The sequence below is a fragment of the Microcebus murinus genome, chromosome 3, assembly GCF_040939455.1.
Source record: "Microcebus murinus isolate Inina chromosome 3, M.murinus_Inina_mat1.0, whole genome shotgun sequence".
Lineage (NCBI taxonomy): Eukaryota > Metazoa > Chordata > Mammalia > Primates > Cheirogaleidae > Microcebus > Microcebus murinus.
Window position 1 is genome coordinate 53,997,330 of NC_134106.1, and position 26,831 is coordinate 54,024,160.

General features: G+C 45.6%; 1 protein-coding gene across 1 annotated transcript in view; it reads right to left on the reverse strand.

The window, feature by feature from the left end:
• SPRED2 (sprouty related EVH1 domain containing 2) overlaps nucleotides 1-17,520 on the reverse strand; it is a 110,508-nt gene extending 92,988 nt beyond the window's left edge. The window contains exon 1 of the mRNA XM_012764947.3: nucleotides 16,721-17,520. Coding sequence (XP_012620401.2) covers nucleotides 16,721-16,746 — 26 coding nt within the window. The 5' untranslated portion in view covers nucleotides 16,747-17,520. The remainder of the gene's footprint in view (nucleotides 1-16,720) is intronic.
• Nucleotides 17,521-26,831: the final 9,311 nt, after the last annotated feature.

Below are 26,831 nucleotides of genomic sequence, written 5' to 3' on the forward strand. Positions count from 1 at the left end.
GGACAGAGGTTCCACAAAACTCACTGACATTAGATCTGCATACCCAAGTCACTGTGCATGTGGGACCCAGGTGTTCCTTATCAAGGACATGTCCAAGCAAAAGGTGGTCATCCTGGTAGAACAGGACATACTTCTCAGCTCCCCTAATTTGTAAGATTTTTTGGATCGTATGTTTAAGTCCTGGGGCAGGGGCTGTGTGCTTCCACCACAAATAACCCTAACCCCAAAGCTTATCAGAGTGGTTCACCACATTTGTTTTTTCTACTGAACACACAGATTGCCAAATTAAGTACTATTTGTGGTGACTTAAGTGTTCCCAAGGCCAGAAAGTGTCAAATCTATAAACAGTTTATGAATGAGTATAAATTTTCAACAACCAAGAATGAGTACTTGTTGGTAGGAGTTAGTGTGTAGTTTTATTGAAAAATTCACAAAAGCTATCAGTTGTTAATGTTCCCACTCTAGGGGCATACTGCCTCAGAAATGCTAACAATCCAATTTATACCAACAGGCTACTAGTAAAACTACTTAAAGAGAAATATAAAGTCTTAAAAAAGAGTGGGGGGCCTAGTATTATCAAAGAACAAGTTGTTTTTGTTAATATGTGCATGCATTACAGCACAAATTCATTCTTGCATTCATTCTGTTTGTTTTAATTGAGGCTGAACTTCATCTATCAGATTATGAATTCTCCCATCTTCAAATAAGGGAAAGTAGGAAGGAAGGGCTGACTTGCTGGGTTCGTTTTTTACATGTGTGTGAGTACTACACTTTTTCTGTCCTCCCCCATGATATCTATAACTTCTGAAGTCAGTATTCTTGCTGCTCTTGAGAACATGGAGGCTCTGTGGATGTAAAGTGCTTGCCCAATGCCCTGTCAGTTGTCACCATGGAGAAGTCTTCCTTCAACCCTGTTCCCCATGCACATCTGGGAAGAAGGCATCACCCCCATCACCCAAACAAGACCCAGCTATGCTGTTAGCTATACTGCAAGGTATTTGGACTACTAGAGCTTTCTCAGAGATTCCATCCCCTTGTCAAGGCATACCAGCACTAGAGACACACATGGGCCTGGTGCACTGCAAGAACCTTAAGGAGATGCAAGGCTTTGGGCACCTCTGGCCTCATCTCTAAATTGGTCTGCCTTAAACTTCTGTGAAGGAAGCTGCGAGGGTGGGGGCGACACAGGGTGGGGGTGGGGGCGACACACGGGGGTGGAGGGGGATCAAAGGGGACTAGGTCGAGATGATCAATCAGGAGCTAAAAATCTGTAATAAGGAGGGTAGGCCTCTTAGGAGTATAGGCCAGATAGCTATGTTCAGGATTCCACTTTTTGGAAGAGAAGTGTTTCTTTTGAGTCCTCAAGTCATTAGTTGACTCTATCCCATTAAAAAAATTATTTTTTAATTCTGGAAAATATACATAACATAAAAGTTACCATCTTAACCATTTTTAAGTATATAGTTCAGTGGCATTAAGGACATTCACACTGTTAAGCAGCACTCTATCCCATTTTTAAGTGTGCCCTTCACATTTTCTCCTACGATATTATGACAATTTTGGGGCCTTCCCCACATTTGCATGTGGTGCCACACTTGTAGGTGACAAGCTACAGTCTTAAGCCTGGCATCAGATTTTGTTAGGGACATCTGTTTTAACTCAATGTATTTTCATTTCTAGGCAAAAGCATATGATTTTACAGCTCTGCTTTTCTTTAAATTCAAGCAAATAGCAGTCCTATGGTAGCAAAGGTTTGTCAAAAAATCAAATTCAAGGAACTATTCGTGTTCCCTGTAAAGTAACTGGCCCTATTCCACCAAAAAAGGGGGCAAAATTACAAAACACCCCTATATTAACTACCTTAACCATTAAAATAGTTAAATTCATATCCTAAAGGCATCTGTGTTACCTCACCAAGGAAAACTTCTGAAAAAAATTAATGGAGCTTTTAAAGTTTCAGCCAAACCTTTAAAAAAATATAATAAAAAGGAGCTGTAATTTTGATCAGCTATAGGTGATTTTTTGTGTGTGTTTCAGAATTTTTTTTTAATTACAAAAAACCTTTTGGATCAATAATTAGAATTTGTTGACTCTTTATGACCTCACTTCCCTGGGAGGTTATCTGTTATCTAACTTGAAAAGAGAAAGAACAAAGGCAGGAGGGGAAGGAACAACACTCCTCCCAACTCTAGGTTCCCTAATAGGGAACCGTGTGTCATCTTTGAAATGCCACCAATAGGACAGACTAATCAGGACAAATTAATGGGCAGTGGAGATACAGGGTCTTTACAAGAGCAAATGCTCCCTGGTCAGTACTATCTGGTTTGGTTGCAACCCTCAAGGTTTGGGTATTGTCCCCTTCCGGATTAGCTAGGCATATTAGCATCTCCTGGATTTTTAAAATACCAACTCGGGAGTATGGGAGGGTGGGGGTGAAATTCTGATTCACTGGTCTGGGGATGAGAAAGGTTAAGAGTGGAGCGATGAAATGGTGCCATTTCCTTGGTAACATCCCCTACCAACCCCACATAGGCTTTCCCTTGGGGCCTCCCATCACACTGCCCAGGGAGGGGTGGGGAATGGGCAGCACGTCTCTAATTCTCCTGGTCAGTGTGTGCTGCTCCCTCCCGAACACAAGGCGTGTGGAAGAGGGAGTCTGCAGGGAAACCATCACAACTGAACCACCTGTACCATTTAGGCTCACCACGGACCCTTTACTCTGAATAAGCATGCCCAACGGATGGGGATTACCAAGGGAAACGAAGGTATGGGGGCTGGAGGCCCGAGAGAAGGGAATTTTTTAAAACCAGAAGTTTCCTATCCTACACAAGGCAGTATGAATCTTGTTATACCAAGGGGAATCCTGACTGAAAAATATAGTTTCTAAACAGGACTGGGAAATGGATTAATTCTCACCACGGCAAAGTGAGGTGTGTGTCCTCCCAAGCTACCTGCTGGACCCCAGGCTCTTGGGATAATGTGTCTTGATTTGGGGATTGTTTTCATTCTTACTGAAGCCTCGGTTTATACATGCCCTTGGACATGACACTTGCTAGCTGTGTGATTTGGTACAGAGGATAATCCTGACTTTATCTAGAGTTAACCTCTGGGGCAGTTATAAAAACTTAAGAGTAAAATGCTACCATAAAAAATGCTCATTATATGACCAGCCAGTCAACTTCTCCTTCCCCTCTTTGCTGTAACAGCACCTGTTGGCCCAGAAGTAAGTGCAGAGTTCTCACAGTAATGTGCCCAAACCACCACCCTCCCCATCCTGGCACCCACCTCCCCCACCCCCAGGAGACCTGCATATCAAATATTACTTCCTGTTGTCTATGACCACACCGCCTTGGCAGTTACCACCAAAAGCAAACACATGGGCAGAACAGAAGGCGCTGGTGAGGAAGAACAAGCATAGGTAATGTTTCAGAAACTTTTTTCTGGTGCCCAGGTGCAAAAACCTTGGAACTTCACATATATTTCAACTGTTCAGCTGAGGGTTCATCTTCTCTCTCCCAGGATGGCAAGCTGGAGGCCCTTCCCTGCCTCCACTCCTAATTCTCCTGTACCTAGAACATGACATGTGGAAGCCCTAGCTCCCATTCACAGGAGAGCCACACAAGCTCTTCTACCTTAGCCTCTTACAGGTGTGACCAAGCTAGCAGTCCGTTCAATGTTGATGGTTCGATGTCCACCTGTGCCACGTTTATCTGAATTGATTAAATTTCCACCATCTTTTTCCTGTCTCCTGGGGGTTCAACAACTCAGGATAGCAGTTGTATGAGTCTTAACATAGCACTCAAAATAGGCCTGGAACCAAGGCCAGGTGACAACCTGTTGACATAGCCCAAACCAACTAGCTGTGTGATCCTGAGTTAGTCACTCAGCCTTTCCAATCACAATTTAGATGTGGGGGAAAAAAAGAACCTGAGCTTGTATTTTCCTGAGATCCTCTCCAGTTCTAAAATCTTATGGTCTTCCTCAGGAACAGTGTCTATTGAAAAATAAATAAATAAATAAAATCTTATGGTCAGGCATGAGCCACAGCACCCAGCCGAGGCGGGAGGATCATTTGAGCTCAGGCTGAGCAAGAGCAAGACCCCGACTCCACTAAAAATAGAAATAAATTAGCTGGACAACTAAAAATATATACAAAAAATTAGCCGGGCATGGTGGCACATACCTGTAGTACAGCTACTCGGGAGGCTGAGGCAGGAGGATTGCTTGAGCCCAGGAGTTTGAGGTTGCTGTGAGCTAGGCTGACGCCACGGCACTCTAGCCCTGGCAACAGAGTAAGACTGTCTCAAAAAAACAAAAAAGTGGAGTGGGAACCTAAGTTTCCTGACTCCCAGAACTTACTACATTTGGCAGCCAGGCACCTATTGTCTTTGCTACTTAGTATCCATTCAAGAGCTTTGAGTTTTGGGGGTACCCTCTTTTCCAACATAGAGAGTTGTGCATTGCACAGAACAGGCATCTATCTGGATAAATGCTGACTATAATAGTAGAAAGGGGGATAGAGCTGGAAGACAGAAGACTCACTCCTCTAACTCCTCCTCCCTTAATCAGAAGACCTCACCTTATACCTAGTCTCTAAGGAAGATACACAGACTTTTTTTTTTTTTTTTTTTTGAGACAGGTCTGACTCTATTCCCTCATCTAGAGTGTACTGGCATCATCACTGCTCACTGCAACCTCCAACTCCTGGGCTCAAGCAATCCTTCTGCCTCAGCCTCCCGAGTAGCTGGAGCTATAGGCCCACGCCACTGTGCCCAGCTAATGTTTCTACTTTTTGGAGAGGCAGGCCTCTCGTTATATTGCTCAGGCTGGCCTCAAACTCCTGGCCTCAAGTGATCCTCCAGCCTCGGCCTCCCAAAGTGGTAGGACTACATATGTGAGACACCCTCCCTGGCCTACAGACTCATTTTCAACTTCTCCTTCCACACTCCCCGTCCCGGTCCACCTCCAACTAAATGTATCCTCTGACTTCCTTCAGACCTTACACCTAATCTACTCTACAACGCCAAGGCACCCTCTTTTAAGTACATCCTCCACCCACAAAATGACCACACTTACATTTTTATGTCCAGAATGTGGTTTACAACAATTTCCAACTTACCAAGTAAAAGGACTTCAAAGGAAAAAATTCAGGAACAGGCCTGGCGCGGTGGCTCACGCCTGTAATCCTAGCACTCTGGGAGGCCGAGGCAGGCGGATTACTTGAGGTCAGGAGTTCAAAACCAGCCTGAGCAAGAGTGAGACCCCGTCTCTACTATAAATAGAAATTAATTGGTCAACTAATATATATAGGAAAAATTAGCCAGGCATGGTGGCACATGCCTGTAGTCCCAGCTACTCAGGAGGCTGAGGCAGCAGGATCGCTTGAGCCCAGGAGATTGAGGTTGCTGTGAGCTAGGCTGACGCCACGGCACTCACTCTAGCCTGGGCAACAAAGTGAGACTCTGTCTCAAAAAAAAAAAAAAAAAAAAAAAAATTCAAGGACCATTCCCCTCCCCAGAAAATATAATTGTATTTTTTAATAACTGTGAGTCAAGAAAAATATACACCAAATATCCACTGTGAATTCGGTACTGTTTTAATGAGGTTGTATTTTATTATTCTAGAAATGCAGCTATGTACATTAAAAGAGAGTAATACATATATATGAAGGACATTATATATTTGGGTCACATATATGAAGGACATTATATATTTGGATCACAAACAATGTGGGAGTGCATATGCGTTCCCAGCTACTTGTTTAGGAACCACTGGGTAGTAGTGTCAGTTCAAGACTTGCAGATGAGGCCAGGAGTGGTGGCTTGAAGTGTGTATTCCAGCCTAAAGAGACAGAGGGAGACCCTGTCTCAAAAACAAAAGACAAAATAAAACAAAAAAGGCTTGCAGATGAGATATCTAAATGCTGGAAAGGGATCTTACGTCTTATTCATCTTCCTCTCAAAGAAAAATATGACAGGCTAATGAAGATACAACCAGAGAGTCTATAGTTAGCTCATTTCAAATTTCCTGTTGCATCCACCTCCATATCAGAGCTACTGATTGCACAGGCTTTCGTATTTTTAGTACTCTTTTTGGGGGGAACAAAGGGGCTTTCACTTATTTCAGTCCTCTGGTTTACTCTTGGCTTTCCAAGCAATGCTGTCTCACGTGGGAACTCCTATTCCAATTCATATTCCAGTCTCTTCCCCACTTCTCACCAGGAATTATCTCTAAAGAGTAAGCACTGACAAGTGATGGATAATTTGCATTTTAACCCTATTCAAATTTTGGTAAATGGTTTAATATGCATGCTAATATTCCATCATTATTCCAATTAAGGAAATTATTATGTTAAAGTGTTTAATCAGGAGAATTAGGGAGAATTCTAGATACCTAAAATTAACCTCTAATAGTCTTGACATTCATTTCATTTAAGTGCAATTTGCCAAGGTACAAGCAACTCTGCTTAAGACTTCTGCTTAGGCACGTGGGGATTCCTGATAAGACCTAAAGGCAATTCATTTCCTAACTAGATTGCTGTCTAAAAGAATAAACTAAAAGGACAATAATTTAAATACAATCAAATCCCCAAGCAGTCACATTCCAAGAGATTTAAACATCATCATCTTGATGCCCAGTAACAATGTTCTTCGCATCAGAAACAACACAACCACTTCCTCTTTCTCTGACCTTCTCTGTTTAATTACTTCCTGTGATTTCTTCTAGGGCTGAGCGCCCAAGCTTCCCAAGGCAGCAGGCAGCCTTTCTGTACCTATATGACTGATCTGCCTGGAAAAGGTGAAGAATGCCAGCTGACTATCAGATATCACATGCATCATTTGAGAACTTCACATTTCTTTTTAAGTGATGGATTTCTTGGGCTTCCTGGCATTCACCAAGAACTTTTTCTAAGCCATTAAGAAAAGAAAAAATTCCTCCAGCACATTCCCATCTAAAATCAAGCTGCACCTCAAAGCTGGAAGTCCTGCCAGAGAATGGGGACCAGCAGGCGGTTGATAATACCTCTCAGTGTACAAGCACCATTCTTGTCCAATGAGCTTCTTAAGCAAACATTTCAAAATGCCTAGTATGTGAAGTCATCTTTTTATTAAGGTCTGGACGGTAAAAACACAAACCATGGTCACAACCATGGATAAGTCAATGGACCCCCAGCGGCATCAATACCAGGGAGTTTGTTAAAGATGCAGAATCTCAGGCTTTACTGAATCAGAATCCTCATTTTACCAGATTTCCTCAGGGAATCGCTATGTAAGTTCAAGTTTGAGAAGCACTTCTACAGGATGCTCCTCTCAAAACAGCAAGGCTGGCTGATCCGAAGGTAGTGAGTTATCTCACGTGATTGTTCACAGTCAGTTACAGATTGAACTCATTGTTCTACTACTTTCCCCCCTCCTCACTACTGCACTTGACTAGTCTTAAAAAAAAAACAAAAAACAAAAAACAGCAAGGCTACACCTGTTAAAGTTCAGGTGAACACTATGCTTTGTTAGCCATTTTGCTCATGCAAAGCTTTCCAGCAGGGCTAAGATGGCTTGTTCTCTTGCCAAAACCAGTATCTGTAGAGCTGCTGTTTATCCCTCAGTACCGGAAAAGGCCACCTGGATGGACACTGGCTCCCTATTCCAGAGAGCTGAACAGGAATCAATGTCATCTCACAGTTCTGAGGTGTTCACAAGATTCTACAAAGAGTTCTAATTTCTTCTGTTCAATAGTAATATAAACCAAGCTATACACACAACTTTATATGAGAAAACTGAGGCCCTGTGAAATTATGACACATAGCATTATGCTACAGATATGAGATTTAAAAGTCAAAGGTCCCGGGTTAAAAATAACAAATCTCACTGTGTGTGACTTCAGGCAAGACATGTAGCCTCTCAGAATCTTTTCTTCACCAGCAGTATGTAGATGCTTGACTGTTGGACATACCCCACCCACATGTGAATGTGTACGTGCTTGTATGTACAACTCTCTCTCTCTTTCTCTCACACGCTAAAAAGGAGTTGAAAAGCTTGCCTGTTAGGGGCTTCTGGCAAGGGCACAAAAGTCTTTTAATGCACTGCATGAATAATTCCACACTCCTCCCCTCAAATCTGGGAATCCCATTGCTTATATTTCTAGCACAAGCTCCAGGGGGAACCCAACAGGAAGGAGGGGAAGAAAAGGGAGAACAAGTCTAGCAAGCATTCAGTTAGTCAGTCAACAAGATGATGCTGTCCTCACACCCTTAAGGCATATGAAAGTGTCCAGCACTCTAGAATGGAAGCTCAGAGAGGGCAGGGACGTCCCGAGTCACAGCTCTGGTACTGTCTGTCAGGTGAGGTGCTCTATATTTGCAGTAAGTGAACAGCATGCGGTAGGCACTTAACAGCTAGTCACTCCCTTTCTGCTGGCTATACCCCTACTCATTTATTTTATTCAATAAAGTAAATTATACATGGTTTTGCAATTGAGGCTGAAGTATATTCTAAATTTAAGTTACTTAGATTCAAAGTTTACCACACTCCAAATCAACACCTGTAATCTGGTATCCCCTAATTTTCCATAGTACAAAAGACATCTAAGAATGGACAGTAAGGGCTTCAAAGCTTATTTACAGACAACAGACTCCTGTTCTGAAACCTGTTCGACACAGATATAATGAGAAGGCAACCATTAAGCTGCTAGGACCTAGTGAGGTGTTGAGCCAGTGTGCACCATCCTAGCAGGGCAGATCTGCTTTGGAATTCTGAGCCTGAGAAAAATCAGACTTGACTTAACCTTTAAGCAAAGGAGAGAAATATAGTAACTACACTAAGACTATATTCACACTTACATAGCTTTATAGATCTGTAAAAATGAGTAAAATTACTGGGATATTGATGATTAAATTAAACCTCTGGTCCAGAACTCCATCTGTATTCCCACTCCCTCACTCACTTTATTCCTTGGCTGGAAACATAAAATGAAACAGCAACATGGCAGGCAAGTAGACAAAACACGTCATAAGCCAAATGACTCCTAAGAGAGACCTCAGCCCCACCCATTCCCACCAAGCAAGCCTATGACTTCTGTTTTAGAAACAATCTGAATACTTTAGATTTCTAGACCACAGAGCAGGAAAGGAGTACTAATGGCAAGGGAGCCAAGGATGCTACTATAGGTAGATACATTTACAGTAAAAGAGCAGATAAGCTATAAAAGTCACAGTCTCAAAAAGCAGAGCCAACTGGGATCACTGAGTAAAGGAGCCAATAGTCAGCTATATCACAGTACAAAAACTAAGGTGCTATTCTAGAGGAACCTACCAGGACAGCATTAGAAAGCCAAAAACCACAAAACATGACTTCTAAGTTCTAATTCATCTCCCACAAACCCCCTGAGGAGCCTTGAACAGATCACTTTGTCAGTAGGGGGCCAGAGGTAGGGTCTGCCCCCCTAGCCCATGATACTTCCAGTACCATCATGGCAGCCTCCCCTTTGATAGTTTTGAAAAAGCAACTGCAAAGTCTTTTTGGGGTAGGTACAATGTGAATAACCATTAAATTTTTATATAAGATAATATTATTTTTCAATTAATGAATATTTACTTTACCCAATCAATATATGTTTGAAGAAGCCTACTGTGTGCTTAGCACTCTGCCAGGCCAGGGGTATGAGGGTCAATGAGCTATTCCCTCACCTAGAAAGGCAGGTGGGCTATGCGTCTCTGTACATTTTCAGGGTAGGATGCAAATACAAAATAAAACAGTATTTATCTCAACAGTCAGTACTGGAGGCCAGAGCCAAAGCAGTGAAATAACCAAAGAAATAAAAGGAATAAATAATGAAAAAGACGAAGATGTCATTCCCAGATGAACAAAGAAAAGTCAGTTAAAAAAACTTAACCAGGTAATTAAGTTTCAAGCATTTATGAATGGACCACAGGGAATATATCTAAGAACAAAAACAACCAGATTTGAGAAATCATTACTTCAAGACACAGAGGAGCCAAAGCCATACATTTTAGATGCTGACTGGGACATCTGTTTTAATCTCCTCAATCACAAGTGCTATTAAATACTAGCATGAAGTCAAAATCTATTTCTTTACCTCTACCCTCTAAGTGCAAGTTAACATAGAAATTTTGTGGGGTTTTTTGTTTGTTTTTGGAGACAGAGTCTCGCTCTGTCACCCTGGCAAGAGTGCAGTAGCATCATCACACTCACAGCAACCTCAAACTCCTGAGCTCAAGTGATTCCCCTACCTCAGCCTCCTGAGTAGCTGGGACTATAGGCACGTACCACCATGGCCAGCTAATTTTTGTACTTTTTGTAGAGATGGGGTCTTGCTCTTGTTCAGGCTGGCCTCAAGCGAGTCTCCCACCTCAGCCACTCAGAGTGCTAGGATTATAGGCACAAGCCACTGTGCCTGGCCAAAATTTGTTTTCAAATAAATATTCAACTATCCTTTGAGAGTAGCACAAATAACACAAACACAATTTGCATGTATGCAATATGCCACATGTGAACACACTGTCCACAAAGACTACCTGAGAAAGGGAAACGGGTAGTTATGAAATAGCTGTCACTTAGTTTAGTGAACTCCTAATCCAGCCAATATCAAGTATTTTACTAAAATCCTGGTCTGGCTTTCTTTGATAACATGGGAAACATGTCAAGCTGAGGTAACAAACTTCATGCCTTTCCAGGGTACGCATACAGAAAACACATTTTGCTCCACAGGGCACTGTGTGCATTAATACAAAATATTCCTTCTACTTCAAAGTGACTAAAATCCCTACAAATGCCTAAAAAACATAATCAGTGTTCTAGCCCTAATTATTGATTAAAATGAAATAATTCTAAGAGCCAGTTATCAAGTATCAGTATGACTAGGTCTAAAATAAAAATCTGCCTAATTTACTTTAGAGAAAATAAGCCCAAATAATCACACACACCAAAACTTCCTGCTCTGCCTATATTATCATCTTGTTCAATTTCCCAGGATTTTGTTGTTAGACTTTGTATTTGTGTTCAGCCAGTAATATAGGAACTGTGCCAATATTGGAGTTCATCAGCACAGCTGTCTCCAACTTTAAGCGTTAAAACTTCAACAGAACCCTGCAGCTATTGCAAATTGTTAATATTGTGGTTTCTGCAGCAATTCTCCTGCAGAGGCAGAAAAACAGTCCTTGTCTTATTGTGCTCAAGATCTTCTACTTGTCATTTCCCACAACAATGAAGGGAATCAAAATGGTTTTGAGTTGCCAATAACAGATCATCACCAAATAGTTCTGCACCCAATTTCCACAAAATACACCAAGGGCTTCACAGGAACAGGGTGAGTTTCTCAGAAGGAGGCTGATATATACCCTAGGTTAAACAAATCTAACAATTGTAATTATTGCATTAGTTAGCATAGACAAAACAGCATTTTAAAATAATTAAGTCCATTATTTTATTCAAGAGACATTTACTAAGCAACCACAATGTGCCCAATGGTACTGGGCCAACAACTAGGCAGTTGAGAAGTAACCCTGACTCCAAGAAGCTCATATTCTGATGCAGAATCCAGCTGGGTAGAAGCCCAACTCTGAATGGTGATAACTGCCATGCACTTTATAGAAATACTATAAAAAGTCATCTGTTTTGACTTGGAGAGTGGGGTATGGTAGAAAAACTCAAGGAAAACCTCCTAAAAGGAAGCTCAGAGCTGGCTGGGGGAATGAGCAGAATTTCACCTGTTGGAGAAGAGAAGGAAGACAAAAAAAATTCCATTATAAAGAGTGAGAGCAAACAGATTGTTGTGTTTGATATTCCTACTGATTCCCTTTTATATATTTTATGGGTAAAAAGAACAGGAAAGCAGAGGGACCAGAAATTTGGTAGCTAAATGGTACCAGAAAGGAGGTAGCATTTGCTAATATTCCCATGGAAACAAACCCAGACCACCACCAGCAGATGGAGGTGAGTCAAGACAACCACCCCATTAGCTGTGCAGCTTTGCAGCAGGCACTTAAACTTTACACTCTGACAGGTCCTGGCTTACAAAGCTCCTTAAGGTCTTCCCAAGTTTTTCTGTTTTGTCTTGCTTTCAAGATTATCTAATGCATAAATCAAGATTCTAATTCTGCATAGTCAACTCCATGCTTTTAACATTTAAGGATTTTACTCATGTAGAGTAGAAACACTCCCTTTTTAAGGCTAAAGCAAAGAAAATGGACCTGTATCAGTTTAATTTCCACAAGTGTTATTTCAATTAATGTAGATCCAACATTCCAGTAATAACCAACTCTGAATTTGCACTCCCCCTCTATTATCTTAAGGTGTATCATAGAATTCTCAAGCCAAAATTTATTTAAGTTCATTTTAATTTGGTATGCCCACATGCCTCACAGCATTTTCTGGGAAGATAAGTGAGAAAAATTATGACAGCGACAGATTGCACCAATTCAGAAGAATTGAGAACAGCATGACTGGCAGAAACAATGTGAACTCTGAAGTCAGAATGACTGAGGCTGGACGCCCTCTCCCTTCACAGCGATTAGTCAAAAGCACAGAGCCCTTCCTGAACCCAGCTGCTGGGGTGCTCCTTCAGTTACTAATGGCATGACCTTGAGCAAATGACTTAACTTCTCTCTGCCACAGTTACCTCATTTATAAAAAGGGATAATAATGCCACCTACCTCACAGGATTGTTGAGAAGACTAAATGAGTATGTTTGCTATCTTAGGCACTTAACTTTACCTAAACTTCCTCATCAGTTAAATGTGGTAACACCTCCTTCACAGGGTTATTCAAAAATTAACAAGCTAAGCCTGTAAGAAACCTATCTCAGTGCTCTGCAGAGAACCACACAGGGCACCCATTTTATGCCTAGTGCTGTACCATAAGCTTTACATAGGCTACCTCATTTAATTCTCACAGTAGCTCCACAAAACAGGTAGTATTTATTCCCATTTTATTTACTCCATATAAAACCAAAGGGAAGACTCTGTCTCAAAAAAATATAAATAAATAAAAATAAATAAAAACCAAAGTGAGATATGTAAGTAACTTAGATCATAAAGTGAGCAAGTGCCTAAGCCTTGAGCCTTAACATATATGTTACAAATGCATTTAACTTGGGGTCTTTGGTCCCTGGCTGAATAATCAGTTATACAAAAACATTTTTTAGAGTGTTGAAGACGTCAGGGAATTATTAATTTTGTAAAGTGTGAGAATGGTATTATGGTTTTGCAGAACAGTATTTTTATCTTTTGAGAAATAAGCTCAAGTAATTAGGTGTAAGAGTTCCAATGTTTGTAATGTCTTTGAAATGATTCACCAAAAATATCTGAGTCTTTTTTATTAATGGGAAACCTTTCAACAGTAGAAAAATACTACTGAGGGCAAAGCTGCAAATCCATTCCCTGTAAGAAGTGGGTTACAGAGAGAGTTCACGAGCAGAACAAAATAGAAAGCTGAATGAATGGCAGTCTGATGTCTTCTGAGTTAGAACTTGCTGCTGGAAGGTTTGTCTGCAAATTTCCAAACCATTCATAGCCATGATCAAATGCTTTAAAGATAAAGACAAAATACTTACAGGTTTTAACATTTTTTTCTACTGCTATTCGCAAAAGACCACTTCTAATAGCTTGCTGATGCTCTCTATTTTTTAAGTTATTTTTTAAAAGTCTGTAGAATTGTAAATCTTAACATAAATGGTCAGTGTATTTTCTATATAGAAGCTATCTTTTAGGATCATCATCAACAAGAACAGACAAGTGTTCCTGAATTATCGTATGTTTATTACAAGAGTCTTAAATTGACATGGAACATTAGAAAACAAAACTTTTTTTTAATTAAATACAATTTTACTGCTCACTTCAACACATATACTAAAGTTGGAAGGATACTGATAAGTTTAGCAAAAGAAAAATTATTTTTTAAAAAACCCACAATTTTATCAGTTGCAAAATTCTACTACATAGTGATGCTAAATGTAACAGATATTTAACTATCTGCAGCATTTAATAAAAACCTTAACTATATGTGGATTATCAAGAAAATCTATATTACCTAAAGTATAAATCTCCTCTGGGTCTCTAGTTTGATGTAACTAATTCTCTTTATAAGCAACATGCCCTGCCTAGTTCCAAAAAGTACTTGTGAGACCTCAAACATAAAGTCTTTAAAACAGAAAATAGAAGACCAAAATTTATACAGAGGGCTAAATAAATCTAGTTTAAAAAATAAGCTAATATGGCTACCTTAAACAAACAACAATTTTAGCTCTAGGCTTACAGACAGTGGTAGCAAACAACCACCACAAACAACAACAATAACAAAAAAGCAGTCACAGCAGGCTCTGCAACTCAGAGAAACCTTCTTGTTACAAAATTTTAAAGGAAATTTTCAGATGGGTCATTATATAAGAACACTGAACAACATAATGGACAGTGTCTTCAATGGCAGCTTATAGCCCATGTGGCCTCTTTCTTCTCAGGCATTTCATGTCTATGCCAAAGTCATTACATTAAAAGTAACCCCCAGAAGCCCATTCTGCAGTACTAAGGTACCACAATGCTTTATGATTCTCTAACTGAAACCAGAACCTGTCCTCAAATATCCATCCTCCACGAGCTTCTAACAGCAGAGGAAGCAGCAGTTCTGAGAGCCTGCAATGGAGATATTTATTTCTCCTTGGTGATCCCACCCGAAATCCTTCTGCTTTGGATAGCAGATGGGGAAGGATGCAAGGCTGACAGGCTGCCCTCGAAAGGGCCAGGCCAGGCCTGTACTCCCAAGGGGTGGAGCCTAGGAGGTAGAGTGGTCAAACCTCTCCAAGAATTCGCAAGGCCTGAGTACAGCAACCATCCCTCACTGCCATCACTGCTGCTCGTGTGTGCAGGTACAAACGAGGGACAACGAAAATACTGGTGTATTGGTCAAGTTCAAAAGGCAGCAAGGCCCAACAACATGTTCCTTCTCCATATTTCACCTCTAAAAGTGCAACTTTTTTTTTTCATTTTACCATTTCGAGATACCGTACATGAAGACAAAGCAAAGCAGATGCGGTGGGACGGCAGCGACAAGCACACCAAGCACACCAAGCACACCAGGCAGGATCTTCTCCTGCACCCGATGCCTGGCAGATCAGGGGTTACTGCAGTCAGAGTTCCCTGGGGACCCACAGGAAGGAAATTCCCTTTCCCAAACACCAGCCCCCCTCTCCTGCCTGGCCTGACAACAGCAGACGCCAAGGATAAAGGGGGCATTTAAAAAGAAGTGAGTAGATTTCTTAGAGGAGAGAGCACAGCATTCTGTCACCTGCTGCAAGAGACAAGCCTCCCCGTCGCCTAGCCCTGAGTCACTTCCCCTCCCCACACTCTAGAGTCCCAACGCTCGCCAGGGGCAAATGACCTCCGCATCTCTCTGCCCGCAGCCCCTGCTCCCCCACTCAGACACGCGCGGGGTGTCGCTCCCGGCGCATCCGCCCGGCAGCCAGAGCCCGAGCCGGCGCCGCCGCTACCTTGGCTAATGGCAGCACTGAATGAAAGGAGCCGAGGCAGGCTCCGGATTTATGAATGTGCAGGGGAGGAGGGGAGGGATGTCATGTGACAATAAAGGAGAGCGTCTTATTCACAAAAAAAAAAAAAAAGTGGCTGGTGGCGGGCACAGCCACCGAGCAGCGGCGGCGGCCGTGCGGTGACCGCTCGAACCCCAGGCCGAAGACCTGAGGAGCCAGGCCCGGCGGCCCCGCCCCCGTCGCACCCGAGACTGGAAACGCCTCGGGCGGGGGAGGAAAACGCCAAACCGGACCCTAAGACCGCGAGGCGGGAAGCGGCTGCACCTTGGCCCAGGGCTCGCGACAGGCACCGGTCCCGCGCGGGGCGGCCGGGCGGCCCGGAGCCCTCCGGCGGAGCGCCCGGAGCATTGTTCCCCTCGGGCCCGCGGGCCGGGCACACGCCCGTGCACGCGCACACGCGAGCGCACACACACACAAACACACACACCCCACACGCTCCCCGGCAGCGCGCTGCCCCGCACGCTCCCGCCCGCCCCCGCCGCACACGCTCCGACCTCCCCGGAGCAGCCCCAACCCCGCGGGGCGCGTGTGCCGGCCACAAGCGCGTGCACACTCACACGCGCCGCGGGACCCCTCGGGCGGCTCCAGCACTCCGGCCCGCGCGGGGACCCGGGCGCACCAGACCCCCGCGCCGCCCGCGTCCGTCCTCCCCTCGTTCCGCCGCGTTTTTTATGAATGAAAATGTGGTATGCAAATGAGAGCGATTCAAGAAAACGAAATGGCGGAGCCTAGGCCCCAGTGGGCTCGGAACGGGACTACCGGGCGAGCGGCGGGGCGGGAGTCACAAAGTCACCATGTAAAACCCACGGGCTCCGGGAGGCTGGAGGGGGGTGTCAGATCTTCCGCTCCAACCACCAAGGATTTCGGGGAGGGGGAGCTGAGTCCTCGAAGAGGGAGCGCGGACCGCGCCGAGGTCACCCGCGCGCCCTTGGCCCCCGCAGCGGCCACCAGCCAGCCGACCCTAGGCGTGCCCCCGCTGGCCCGAGGCAGCTTTTGCCCCCTCCTCACTTCAGCTGGGAGGGAAGTCTCACGTCCCAACCCCGACAGGTCAGCGAGTCGCTGCACCCCACGCCAAGTTCGCCCAACCGGCGTCCCCGCCCGCATCCTCAGCCCCGGTCCCCACGCTGTCCCCTCGGGCACCCTCGTCCCACCCCGCGGCCAAACTTACTCGTCCGGGTGTGTTTCCTCGGTCATTTTCTTGTTCACCTAGACGCCTGTCCCGCGGCGGGCAGCTTTGCTCCCTTCATCTTCCTGTCCGCTCACCCCCCTTCTTCACATCTCCGGAGATCTCCTGATTGGGGGGGCGGCTAGAGATGAAGGGGCGCCGCAGGCAGAAGGGGAAGCGAGCGCCGGGGGCGCGGGTGAGGTTTTGGGGAAGGGGTGCAAAGGCAAGCTGCTGGGGGAGTGAGCGCCGCGGCGCCGAGGGGCGACACGGGCGGGGGCTCCGGGGGCTCGGGAGGGGGCGAGATTTGGACAGGGGACGGCGGTGGGGGAGAGCAGAAGAAAAACAAGCGCGCCTCGGAGCGGCGGGCACTGCTGAGAGGAGGAGGAGCGGGCCGCCGCGGGTGGGGGCTCGGTCCGGGGTCGCCCCCGGGGCCGGGCCAATCACGGTTCCGGGGAGCGGTCGGCGGCCGGGGGAGGTGCGCATGGGAGGCGGTGCAGGGCGCCCCGTCCGAGCCCCATCTCTCGACTCCACCGATTTACTCCATATTGGATTCTCACCGCCGCCAACAGGAGGAGGAAGTAGGGCGGAAGCGATGACGTCTTCCCAGCGGCCAGAGGTGGTGGAGTGCAAAAAGCTTCCTACTTGCGACCGAAAAAAAAAAGGAGAAGAAAAAAAAAAAACTTTGTCCTGCCTACTGAGCACGCCCGGCTTCCTTTCCCCCTCCCTCCAGGCTTCCACTCCCGGGGGAGCTGCGGAGCGGAGTTGTTTGCGCCGCGACTGTCTGGCTCCCAATCCTCCTTGGTCGGGGCTCCGGGTTTTAGGAAGCCCGAGAGGAGGGAGGAGGCGGGAGCGGGGGACTCGTACACATCTGGCTCCCGTTTTGTCCCCTCCCTCCTCCCAAACCCAGGATTAAAAATCGGGGGCGCGGGGGCGGGGAGATGAGGAACTCAAGGGAGGGGACGGAGTTAAACCACTGGAGGGATTCGGGCTCAGAAGAACAACTGCCCCTACCATAAGGTGGGAATGTAGGGGCGGTGCAGGTGCCAGGGGCTGGTCCCTCCACCCCACCCCAACCAGAAAGGGAGGGAGTTAGACTTTGCCAAGGTTCTGAATGGCAGAGGCTTTTCGTTTTCACGTGAATCTTACGGTCTTTTTTGTCTGAAGGGAACGGGCGTTTTTAAGTAATCATTATTTGGGCATAGAAAAATAAAAGGTAAATCCAACACAGCCCGGAAACGTTTGCATTTCAGTAGAAATGATGGCATTTCTCACTTTGAGGCAACCCCAAATATTTATATTTTTAATTATCCAGTAAACTTTTCTCATGTTGGTGGAAGATGGCTCTTGTTTCAGGCCCTTGAAGGCCATAGTTACTGGGTCAAAGGTTGCCAGCCCCAAGAGTTTTGGCACAGGGAGATGGGGAGCTCACTCCCCCCTTCTATTTAAATTATTTTTCCTGGGTGGACCCATGCTCTCCAAAGCACCACTGTCTGGGCAATAAGCAAGACTAGTTTCCTGGGCATGCAACCTGTGCAATTGCATAGCAATCTGCTCTTGGTTTCATGCTATGCTGTTGCAGCCTTGAAACTATAATTTTAAACGAGGGACTCTGCATTTTCAATTTTTTTTTTTTTTTTTTTTTTTTTTTTTTTTTTTTTTTGAGACAGAGTCTCACTCTGTTGCCCAGGCTAGAGTGAGTGCCGTGGCGTCAGCCTGGCTCACAGCAACCTCAAACTCCTGGGCTCAAGCAATCCTACTGCCTCAGCCTCCCAAGTAGCTGGGACTACAGGCATGCGCCACCATGCCCGACTAATTTTTTGTATATTTATATTTTTAGTTGGTCAATTAATTTCTTTCTATTTTTGGTAGAGATGAGGTCTCGCTCAGGCTGGTTTCGAACTCCTGACCTTGAGCAATCCACCCGTCTCGGCCTCCCAAAGTGCTAGGATTACAGGCGTGAGCCACCGTGCCTGGCCTGCATTTTCATTTTGCACTAGCTTCCACAAACTATGTAGCCATTGGGTATTTCCTTCTGGGGTCCTGTAGGAAGCAAGGGACATAGTCTCTGCCCCTTCCTGCTCTCCAAGCATAATAGACTTTTCCATTCTGAATGTGCCAAGAGACAACCCAGAGATTTTAACTAAATAGCAGCCATTGAACACATTAAGAGATTAAATATTTGCCTCAAATATGGCATACATAAAAGGTATATGCGTATAGGGAGCCACAAGTGTTCCAAAAATGGTACAAGTTTCACCTTGAGTCAGGGAGAAACTGGTGGTTTACCCTAGGCTTCGTGCTTATCACAAGCATGATCACTAGGGACATGGATTGGGGTTCACACACCTTTGATGTTGGGTGCTGGTGATGTGTGATGGTAAGAAGGGCACCAGACAGGGTCTAGCAGCCCTTAGAACCTGAGTGAGGCTTTCTAGCAGTTCTTCAGTTTCTTTATAAAACAGGAATAACAAGGCCAAGCTTGTCTTTCTCAGTTTCTGAGGCCATTGAGGGTTTATGAGAAAGTCCTAAACAAAAGCAAGATCTCATTGTTCTCTAAATCCCCATAAGGCTAAGGTATCTACCCAGTTTTCACCTTTGGCCATTGTTGCTCTTCTCCCTGGAGGTGCTGAAAGAGATCCACTCCTAGTTGTTCCTGAACTTCCCTAATGCAGGCATTTATCCCTGTGAAAATTATCCACCCAGTGGGCATCTCTTTGGCTCCACCCTCCAATTTCAGAATGCCCAAATAGCAAGGTGGCAGGTGAAGTGATTATTTTCTGAAGGTAGGCAAGCTCTATGAGCAGGCTGAACTAGTGTCAACACCACTCACTCAGCCAGCTCTCTGCCAATAGCAGTGAACAACTGGGACTGGCCAACCCTATGGGCCAGGCAGCCAGGGGGAACAATGGTAAACATTCAAGGGGCCTAGAGTCACTGAGTCCCCACTGGGATCCGCTGTTGTCAGACTCCAGCTGGGCCATCTCAGGTAGGTACTTAGGTTCTCTGGGCCATGGGCTCATTGTTGGGTTAGACCAGTACCCACAACATAGGGTTGCTGGGAAGATTAAATGGGCTATACCTCAAGTACGCTGCAAATATCAGATTCCTGGTAGCCCTTTTCTCTCTCTAGCCGGGTGGAATACCAAATGCTGCCGTCTACTCCTTGTCCTTGTTTTCCTCTTCTGCCTTGTTCATCACCCAAAAGGGACCTTTTGATGACATTACTAGCAGCTCACCTCTTGGTCCTCCCCGTCAATTACTAACTGGTTGAGGCATCTGACTCCTGCATCTCCATAAAATAAATGAGGATATTGGGTGAGTAACTCGGATATGTTTTTGATCTGAATATGAGGGTGTTATCAAAATCCACTGGATTGTTGCTGGAATGGGGGTATCACGGATTTAGGGCTTTAGACTTTGCTGGAAGAGCTAAGGACCCACATCCCTGTCTCTCCCCACAAACAACAGAACAGTTGGCAGGCAGCTCTGAACACGATCAGATCAAATCAATAGTGTTGATTCCGAGTAAGATCATAAAGCTTCAAAAGTAATATCGATCTGCTTACAACTTGAGCAAACCCAGCGGAGCCCCCAGCAGGACCCCCACCTACCGGCCCCTCAATTCCGAGTCCCGGGCTGGGGAGCGCCCCCACCCGCGTCCCTCCCGCCGGCCGCGCGGAAAGCCCGGAGCGCGGAGCCGGAGCGACCCTCGGCGGCTGCGGGACGGGCATGCTCAGTAGCCCCGCAGGTCCTGTTTCACTGGGAAGGCGGCCGCGGCCCCCACCCCCTCCCGCGCGGCTCGAGCGCCAGGAGAAGCGGACATTTTAGTCTCCTCCGCAATCCGCTCTCCCGTTTGCGTCCTTCGCGCCCTCCCGTCCGGCGGGTCCGGCAGGGCCGGGAGTGTAGATTTCCTCAGGGCTGGGGGTGGGATCTGCTAAACCACTCGCCCTCCCCCACCAGGGGCGGGGAGGGGGGTGATCTGGGGAGGACTGCGGCGCCCCAAGGTTTGCGCGGCCCGGCCTCGGCCCGCCCCGAGGACCCCCCCGCACGGCCGCGGCGCCCCCGCCCCCCGCACTGGGAGGCGCGCGCAGCTGCGCGGGGCTTGTCCTCGGCTCACCCCCACTCTGCCCCTTCGGTATTTCTCAATGACCGGCGCTCCGAGGACACTTCCGACGCTGGAGGGAGGGGGTGTCATTAGCGCTCGGTTTATCAGTTCCTTCCGGTCTGCCCCAGCCCAGCCCTGCGCGCCGCTTGGCCGCGCTTCGGGAGCTCCGGTGCCTTTATTATTATGTTTAAGTGCGCGGCCGCGTGTGCCAAGTGAGTCTGTAGCCCAGCTGTCTCCCCCAAGACCCGCTGGCAGGGATGGAAACCCTAGCTCTCTCGTAATGAAGGGGATGATGCAAACTTAGAAACTGACCCGGCGCCCGGGAATGAGGCCCCCCCGCCGGCGTGCGGCGTCCCAGTCGGGGTATGAATGGCTGCACCGGATTGCATAATCTGCGCGGTATAAATAGCCGGCGGGCGGGCCGCTGACGCGCTCGGTTGTACCGTTATCGCGCAATGCTTCATCCCCATGCCGTTCACTCCCAGGTCATTTTCCCTTTCAGCTGCAGTGCCGGGATTTTAAATAGCAGAGATGAAAGGCCCTTGCCCCCGCCTCCCTCCCCCCCTGAGTTCATGTATTATGAATGAAACGCCAACCCCGCTGCTTCCTGAGGTGCTCCACTTCAGGTAGGAGAGAGGCTCAATGTCAATGCAGCGGGCCGCCAAAAGTTGGGGGTGTGCGCGCCTTGGGGAGGGACAGAAAGCAGGAAATAATTGGCGGGGCCGGGAGACATTCTTTTCCAGAAAATGTAACCGCTCAGGCTTTGCCTCTGGAGTTTCGGTTTACAACCGTACCGGCCTCAGTCCATTTAAGCATGGATTATGCACAGACAGGGTCTTGTCACTGGCTGCTCGCCCTCCCACCGTAGGCCGCTGCCTCTGTGGAAAGTGCTGTTTCATTCAGAGGCGCCGGTTCCTTCCTTTCCGAGGCAGCAAACATTCGCCCTCTCCCACTTTAAGAGGCAAGCTCTGCTCGTACGGGTCACTTTAGCCTTTCTTTAGTTCTAGAACTCCTTAGCAGCCTCAGCTAGGTCCATAGCGGAGTAAAACTTATTCTTTTCAACTGTATTTCACAAATATGTGGTCATTTTAAAAATTAAAGCATGCAAAGGGTTTTTTTTCATCTCTTAAACAGTAAATCTCAATTTCTTAAAATAAAATTGCCAGTTCTTCACAAATGGATTCTGTCGTGTGAAAGGCAATGGTCAAGGTCATAATTTTTTGTGTGGGATACTCATTCTTCCAACCTGTGTTTAGAGTGCCAGGTACTCCATGGGGTAATGGGGACACAGGTGAGTGAACCCAGGCTCCTGCCCTCTAGGGTATTGGTCAGGTGGGGAAGCAAGCTTGTAAAAGAACACATGAGAGCAATGGGGTAACTGCTCTAAAAACTGGCGTTTGCAGAAGAAGGAGCAAGGTCAGGGAAAGGAAGGCTGCCAGAGCAAAGGATGTTTAAGTTGAATCTAAAGTAGGTAGCATGCTGGTGGTAGTGCCCACAGATAACTGGAAGGGGAGGGGCCTCCCCATGGGGTGAACACCTAAGGCCCTGAGGTGTGAAATAACATGGGGAGGAGGGAAGGTAACCTAAAGACAGCTGAGAGGGTAGAAGCCAGGTTAGGGACTTCAGGTGAGCCATATTAAAGAAGGTTAGACTTTATTTTGAAGTCCTGGAAACTTTTGTAGCTGTTTCACTGCTGATCTTTGTCTAGTCCCAGATCACTGCAGTGGCCCCCAAAGTTATGCAAATATAGGACAAGCTGGCATCCATTGTTCTGGGATTAGGGCATCAAACCAAATTCCCAAACTAACAGCTTCAGGGCCAGATAAGGACCCAGACCAGTTTTTGTTTTGCTTGGCCTTTTTTTTTTTCAATCAAGCTAACAGCTTAAAATCAGAATATTTCACATAAAACTCAATATTTTTTACTCCCCCCCCCCAAAAAAAAAAGTTTAAAGGTCTGACAACTGTAAGTGCCAAATTCCTGCTCTGTAGCAGTTGGTTGTTGCTGAGTGGTGGCTACCCTGTCAGGCTTCTGGCTCCCAGAGGCAGTTAAGGTTTTGACCCTTGGTGTAAAAGAATGTTTTGTGACTAGATCAAGGCCTCACTGTGAGACCCCAGGTAGGTAGAGCTTGTCACTGGGTAAAGCAATTTGCAGGAAGAGCCTTGGGCCTCTTGGGAGGAAAGACACCAATCCCATCTCAAGACTTGATTCTATATTACAGTTAGGCAGGCCAGGCAAGGAAGATTAGAGTGGCTCCCAGTGGCAGGGAGCAATGAGGCTCCTAAAATAACAACTAACACTTAAGCCAGCTCAGGCTCTGTTTCTAGGGAGCCCAACCTAAGATAACTAGGCTTTCTGCCAACAGGGGAGCTGGGGGTACAAGTGATCAACTAGAAAAAAATCACCAAATAGCATCATGCTTATATCCCAAATTTGTGGAGCAGGTTTTATAAGTTACATAACCAAATGCTTTAAGCAGGGAATGCTAGACTCAGATTTTACACTTTCAATATATTACTCCAGGCATGGAGTATGGTTTGTAGAGAGCAAAGCAAAGACTGATTAGGAAGAAATTTTCCTCTTCCACAACAGAAGCAATAATGCATGACAAAGCACAGTAGCAAAGACCATGGAGGGAGGTAACCAATTTCAAAGACACAAATGGGGCAGAGATGACTTGACTTTATGATCTATTAGATATGAGGACTAATGGGAGATGTCTGGAATAATTTCTGAGTTCCTGACTTGGGAAATTGGGTGCTTCCTGGTGCCTTAACATGATTAGAGTAACAGGTGGGGAGAAGGAGGAGAGCTTAGGTCACTCAAGATGGAGAGACACAATAGGCAGTTGCTACTACTCAAGTCTGGGACCCAAACAATAGGTCAAGGATTCAGGGATACAGGTAAAACAAGTTAGGGGAGAGTAGATCCTAGAGATGGAGATGGGGAGACAGTTCCCTGATGACAATCATTGGAACAATTAGATTCAATCTTGCCTGAAGCCTGAGGATGATATGGGCATTTAAGATGTAAAAGCTAATATTTTTTGCTTGCGCTAGTTTGAGTTGGGCTTCTGTCACTTACAGCCAAAAAAATTCTAACTACCAAAGTAGAAAACCATGCTTAGGATAGTGAAAAAAAAATTGAAAGGAACTAAGGAATGGAACATAAGGGGAATTTTAGAATGTGTGTTTGCAATTTAACATAGGGACAGCCAGGGTCAGTGCCAGGGGGGTTCATAGTAATTCTGATTTAATAGAACAAAATTCTGACTTAATAGAGCAAACTTCTCCCAGGAAATTAGTCAGCACTTTATGAGTTGTACCATCTTCTTTTTTTAGTCTCAGCATTCCACCATCACCACCTTCGTTTACATTTCCAATTCCCTTCTCCTAATATCATGCTTCATTTTTACAACCTTTATTCCCTATCCCCTTTCTTCTGTAAAGACTGTGGCTGAGAAAGGACGCTTAATAATATAAGAGAATCAGAACTTTTAGAATTGGAAGAAAATGAATGATCAGATATTTGTGGCAACTGTGGCCCCTGTAAACCAAACATCTTAACCAAGCTTTTTGGAATGGATAAAGATTAAAGAGGAAAACAAAATACAGTAAGATATGGTCACTGTAGCAGTTAGCTTTTGCTGTATAACAAACCACCACAACATTTAGTGGCTTAAAAGGACAAACATTTTACTGTTTCTCATGAGTCTCTGTCGGCTTAGTGGCACTGCTGGTCTGAGCTGGCTCAGTTGGGACTGGGTGGTCTGAAACAGCCTTGCCCATGTATGTGGTGATTGGCAGGCCGATTGCTCCAGAAGGGCCTCAGCTGGGCCAGCTCATCTCTGCTCCACGTGATCTGTTATCGTCCAGCAAGCCAGCCCAGACTAGATCACATGGTGGTGGCGGTGGCAGGGTTCCCAGATCAGCAAGAGAGGGCAAACCCCAATGTGTATGCACTTTTTTTTTTTTTTTTTTTTTTGAGACAGAGTCTTGCTTTGTTGCCTAGGCTAGAGTGAGTGCCGTGGCGTCAGACTAGCTCACAGCAACCTCAAACTCCTGGGCTCAAGCGATCCTTCTGTCTCAGCCTCCCAAGTAGCTGGGACTACAGGCATGAGCCACCATGCCCGGCTAATTTTTTCTATATATATTAGTTGGCCAATTAGTTTCTTTCTATTTATAGTAGAGACGGGGTCTCGCTCTTGCTCAGGCTGGTTTCGAACTCCCGACCTCGAGCGATCCGCCCGCCTCGGCCTCCCAGAGAGCTAGGATTACAGGCGTGAGCCACCTCGCCCGGCCTGTGTATGCACTTTTAAAGCTTCCGTTTACGTCACATTTGTTAATATCCCATTAGCCAAAGAAGTCACGTGGCCAACCCAGAGCCAGAGTCAAGGAGTGGAAATGGAGTCTCCTCTATGAGAATGGCAAAGTCATATCACAAGGGATGTGCATACAAGATGAGAGGAACTTGTAGCCATTTTTATGATCTGCTTCAATCCCTAACCCAAATTTCACAACCTAGAGAAGCATATTTGTAATAATATACATTTATCACATATATGATATATGTTAATATTTATATATCCAAATATATACATTACAAAATATATGACCCATATATAAGTACATGTATCACACATTTATGTAAGTATCATATATTTTTATGTATCATATATTTTTATGTATTTTAAGTATATATTTTTATGATACATATCATTTATACCATTTATATATATGAGTACTATTGATGGAATTTTTTTTTTTTTTTTTTGAGACAGAGTCTCACTCTGTTGCCCAGGCTAGAGTGAGTGCCATGGCATCAGCCTAGCTCACAGCAACCTCAGTCTCCTGGGCTCAAGCGATCCTCCTGCCTCAGCCTCCCGAGTAGCTGGGACTACAGGCATGCGCCACTATGTCTGGCTGATTTTTTCCATATATATTAGTTGGCCAATTAATTTCTTTCTATTTATAGTAGAGACAGGGTCTCGCTCTTGCTCAGGCTGGTTTTGAACTCCTGACCTCGAGCAATCTGCCCGCCTCGGCCTCGCAGAGTGCTAGGATTACAGGCATGAGCCACCGTGCCCGGCCCTATTGATGGAATTAACTTCTACCTTTACAGTCACTGATTTATGGCCAACTAACTAAAACTTGTTAATGTTTAATAAATTTGTACATGCTATAAAATTCTTCACAATTAATTTAATGAATCAAGAAAGAGGCCTTATGAACTTCTTGTGCTTGCTCTTCTCTCTCAGCATGAAAATCCTCCCCGATATGCCTTACTTCTTAAAATAGGTATGTTCCTGAAGAGATCTGGGCAATTAAAATGTTTGTAAACCAAACACATTTAAAAAACACTAGGGAAACAACTATTTATGGTTACTTTAGATTGAATCATTTGGAAAAGTAAATCATTATCTCTTAATTTGTTTATTATATTAACTCAGATTTCGTACATAGTTTTGGGATTGGTTAAAGCAAGGCTCACTTGCATGCTTTTTTGATGGTGACAGAGGTGGTGCACATGTTGGTGTTGGTGGTGATGATGATGGTGTTGAGAGGTGGTGATGATGATGGCGTTGAGAGGTGGTAGTGGTGGTGATGGTGACGGTGATGCAGGTGGTAGTGGTGATGGTGATAGAGGTGGTGGAGATGGTGAGGGTGGTTATGGAAGTGATGGTGGTGGAGGTGGAGTGGTGGAAGGATCTGAGATGGAAACCTTCACTTGCTGCAGTGGTTTCCTGTGGTCCTTCTGCCAGATCCCAGGCTGTATAGGCACCTGGGGTAAACAAATTGGAAAAAGGAATAGAAAAACAAGAAGTCAGAGAAAATAAGGAAAGCAGGTAAAGTGTAGAATGAGATGTCCTCTAGGCCAGACAGTTTCCTACAGTGCCGGGAGAGACAGCCAAGTGCTCTTCCTTCAGGCCTCAGTTGGGTATCGTCTCTTCCAGGAAGGCTTATCTCACCTTCCCTCAGCTGGGCTAGATGCTCCTCCCATGCAGCTCTC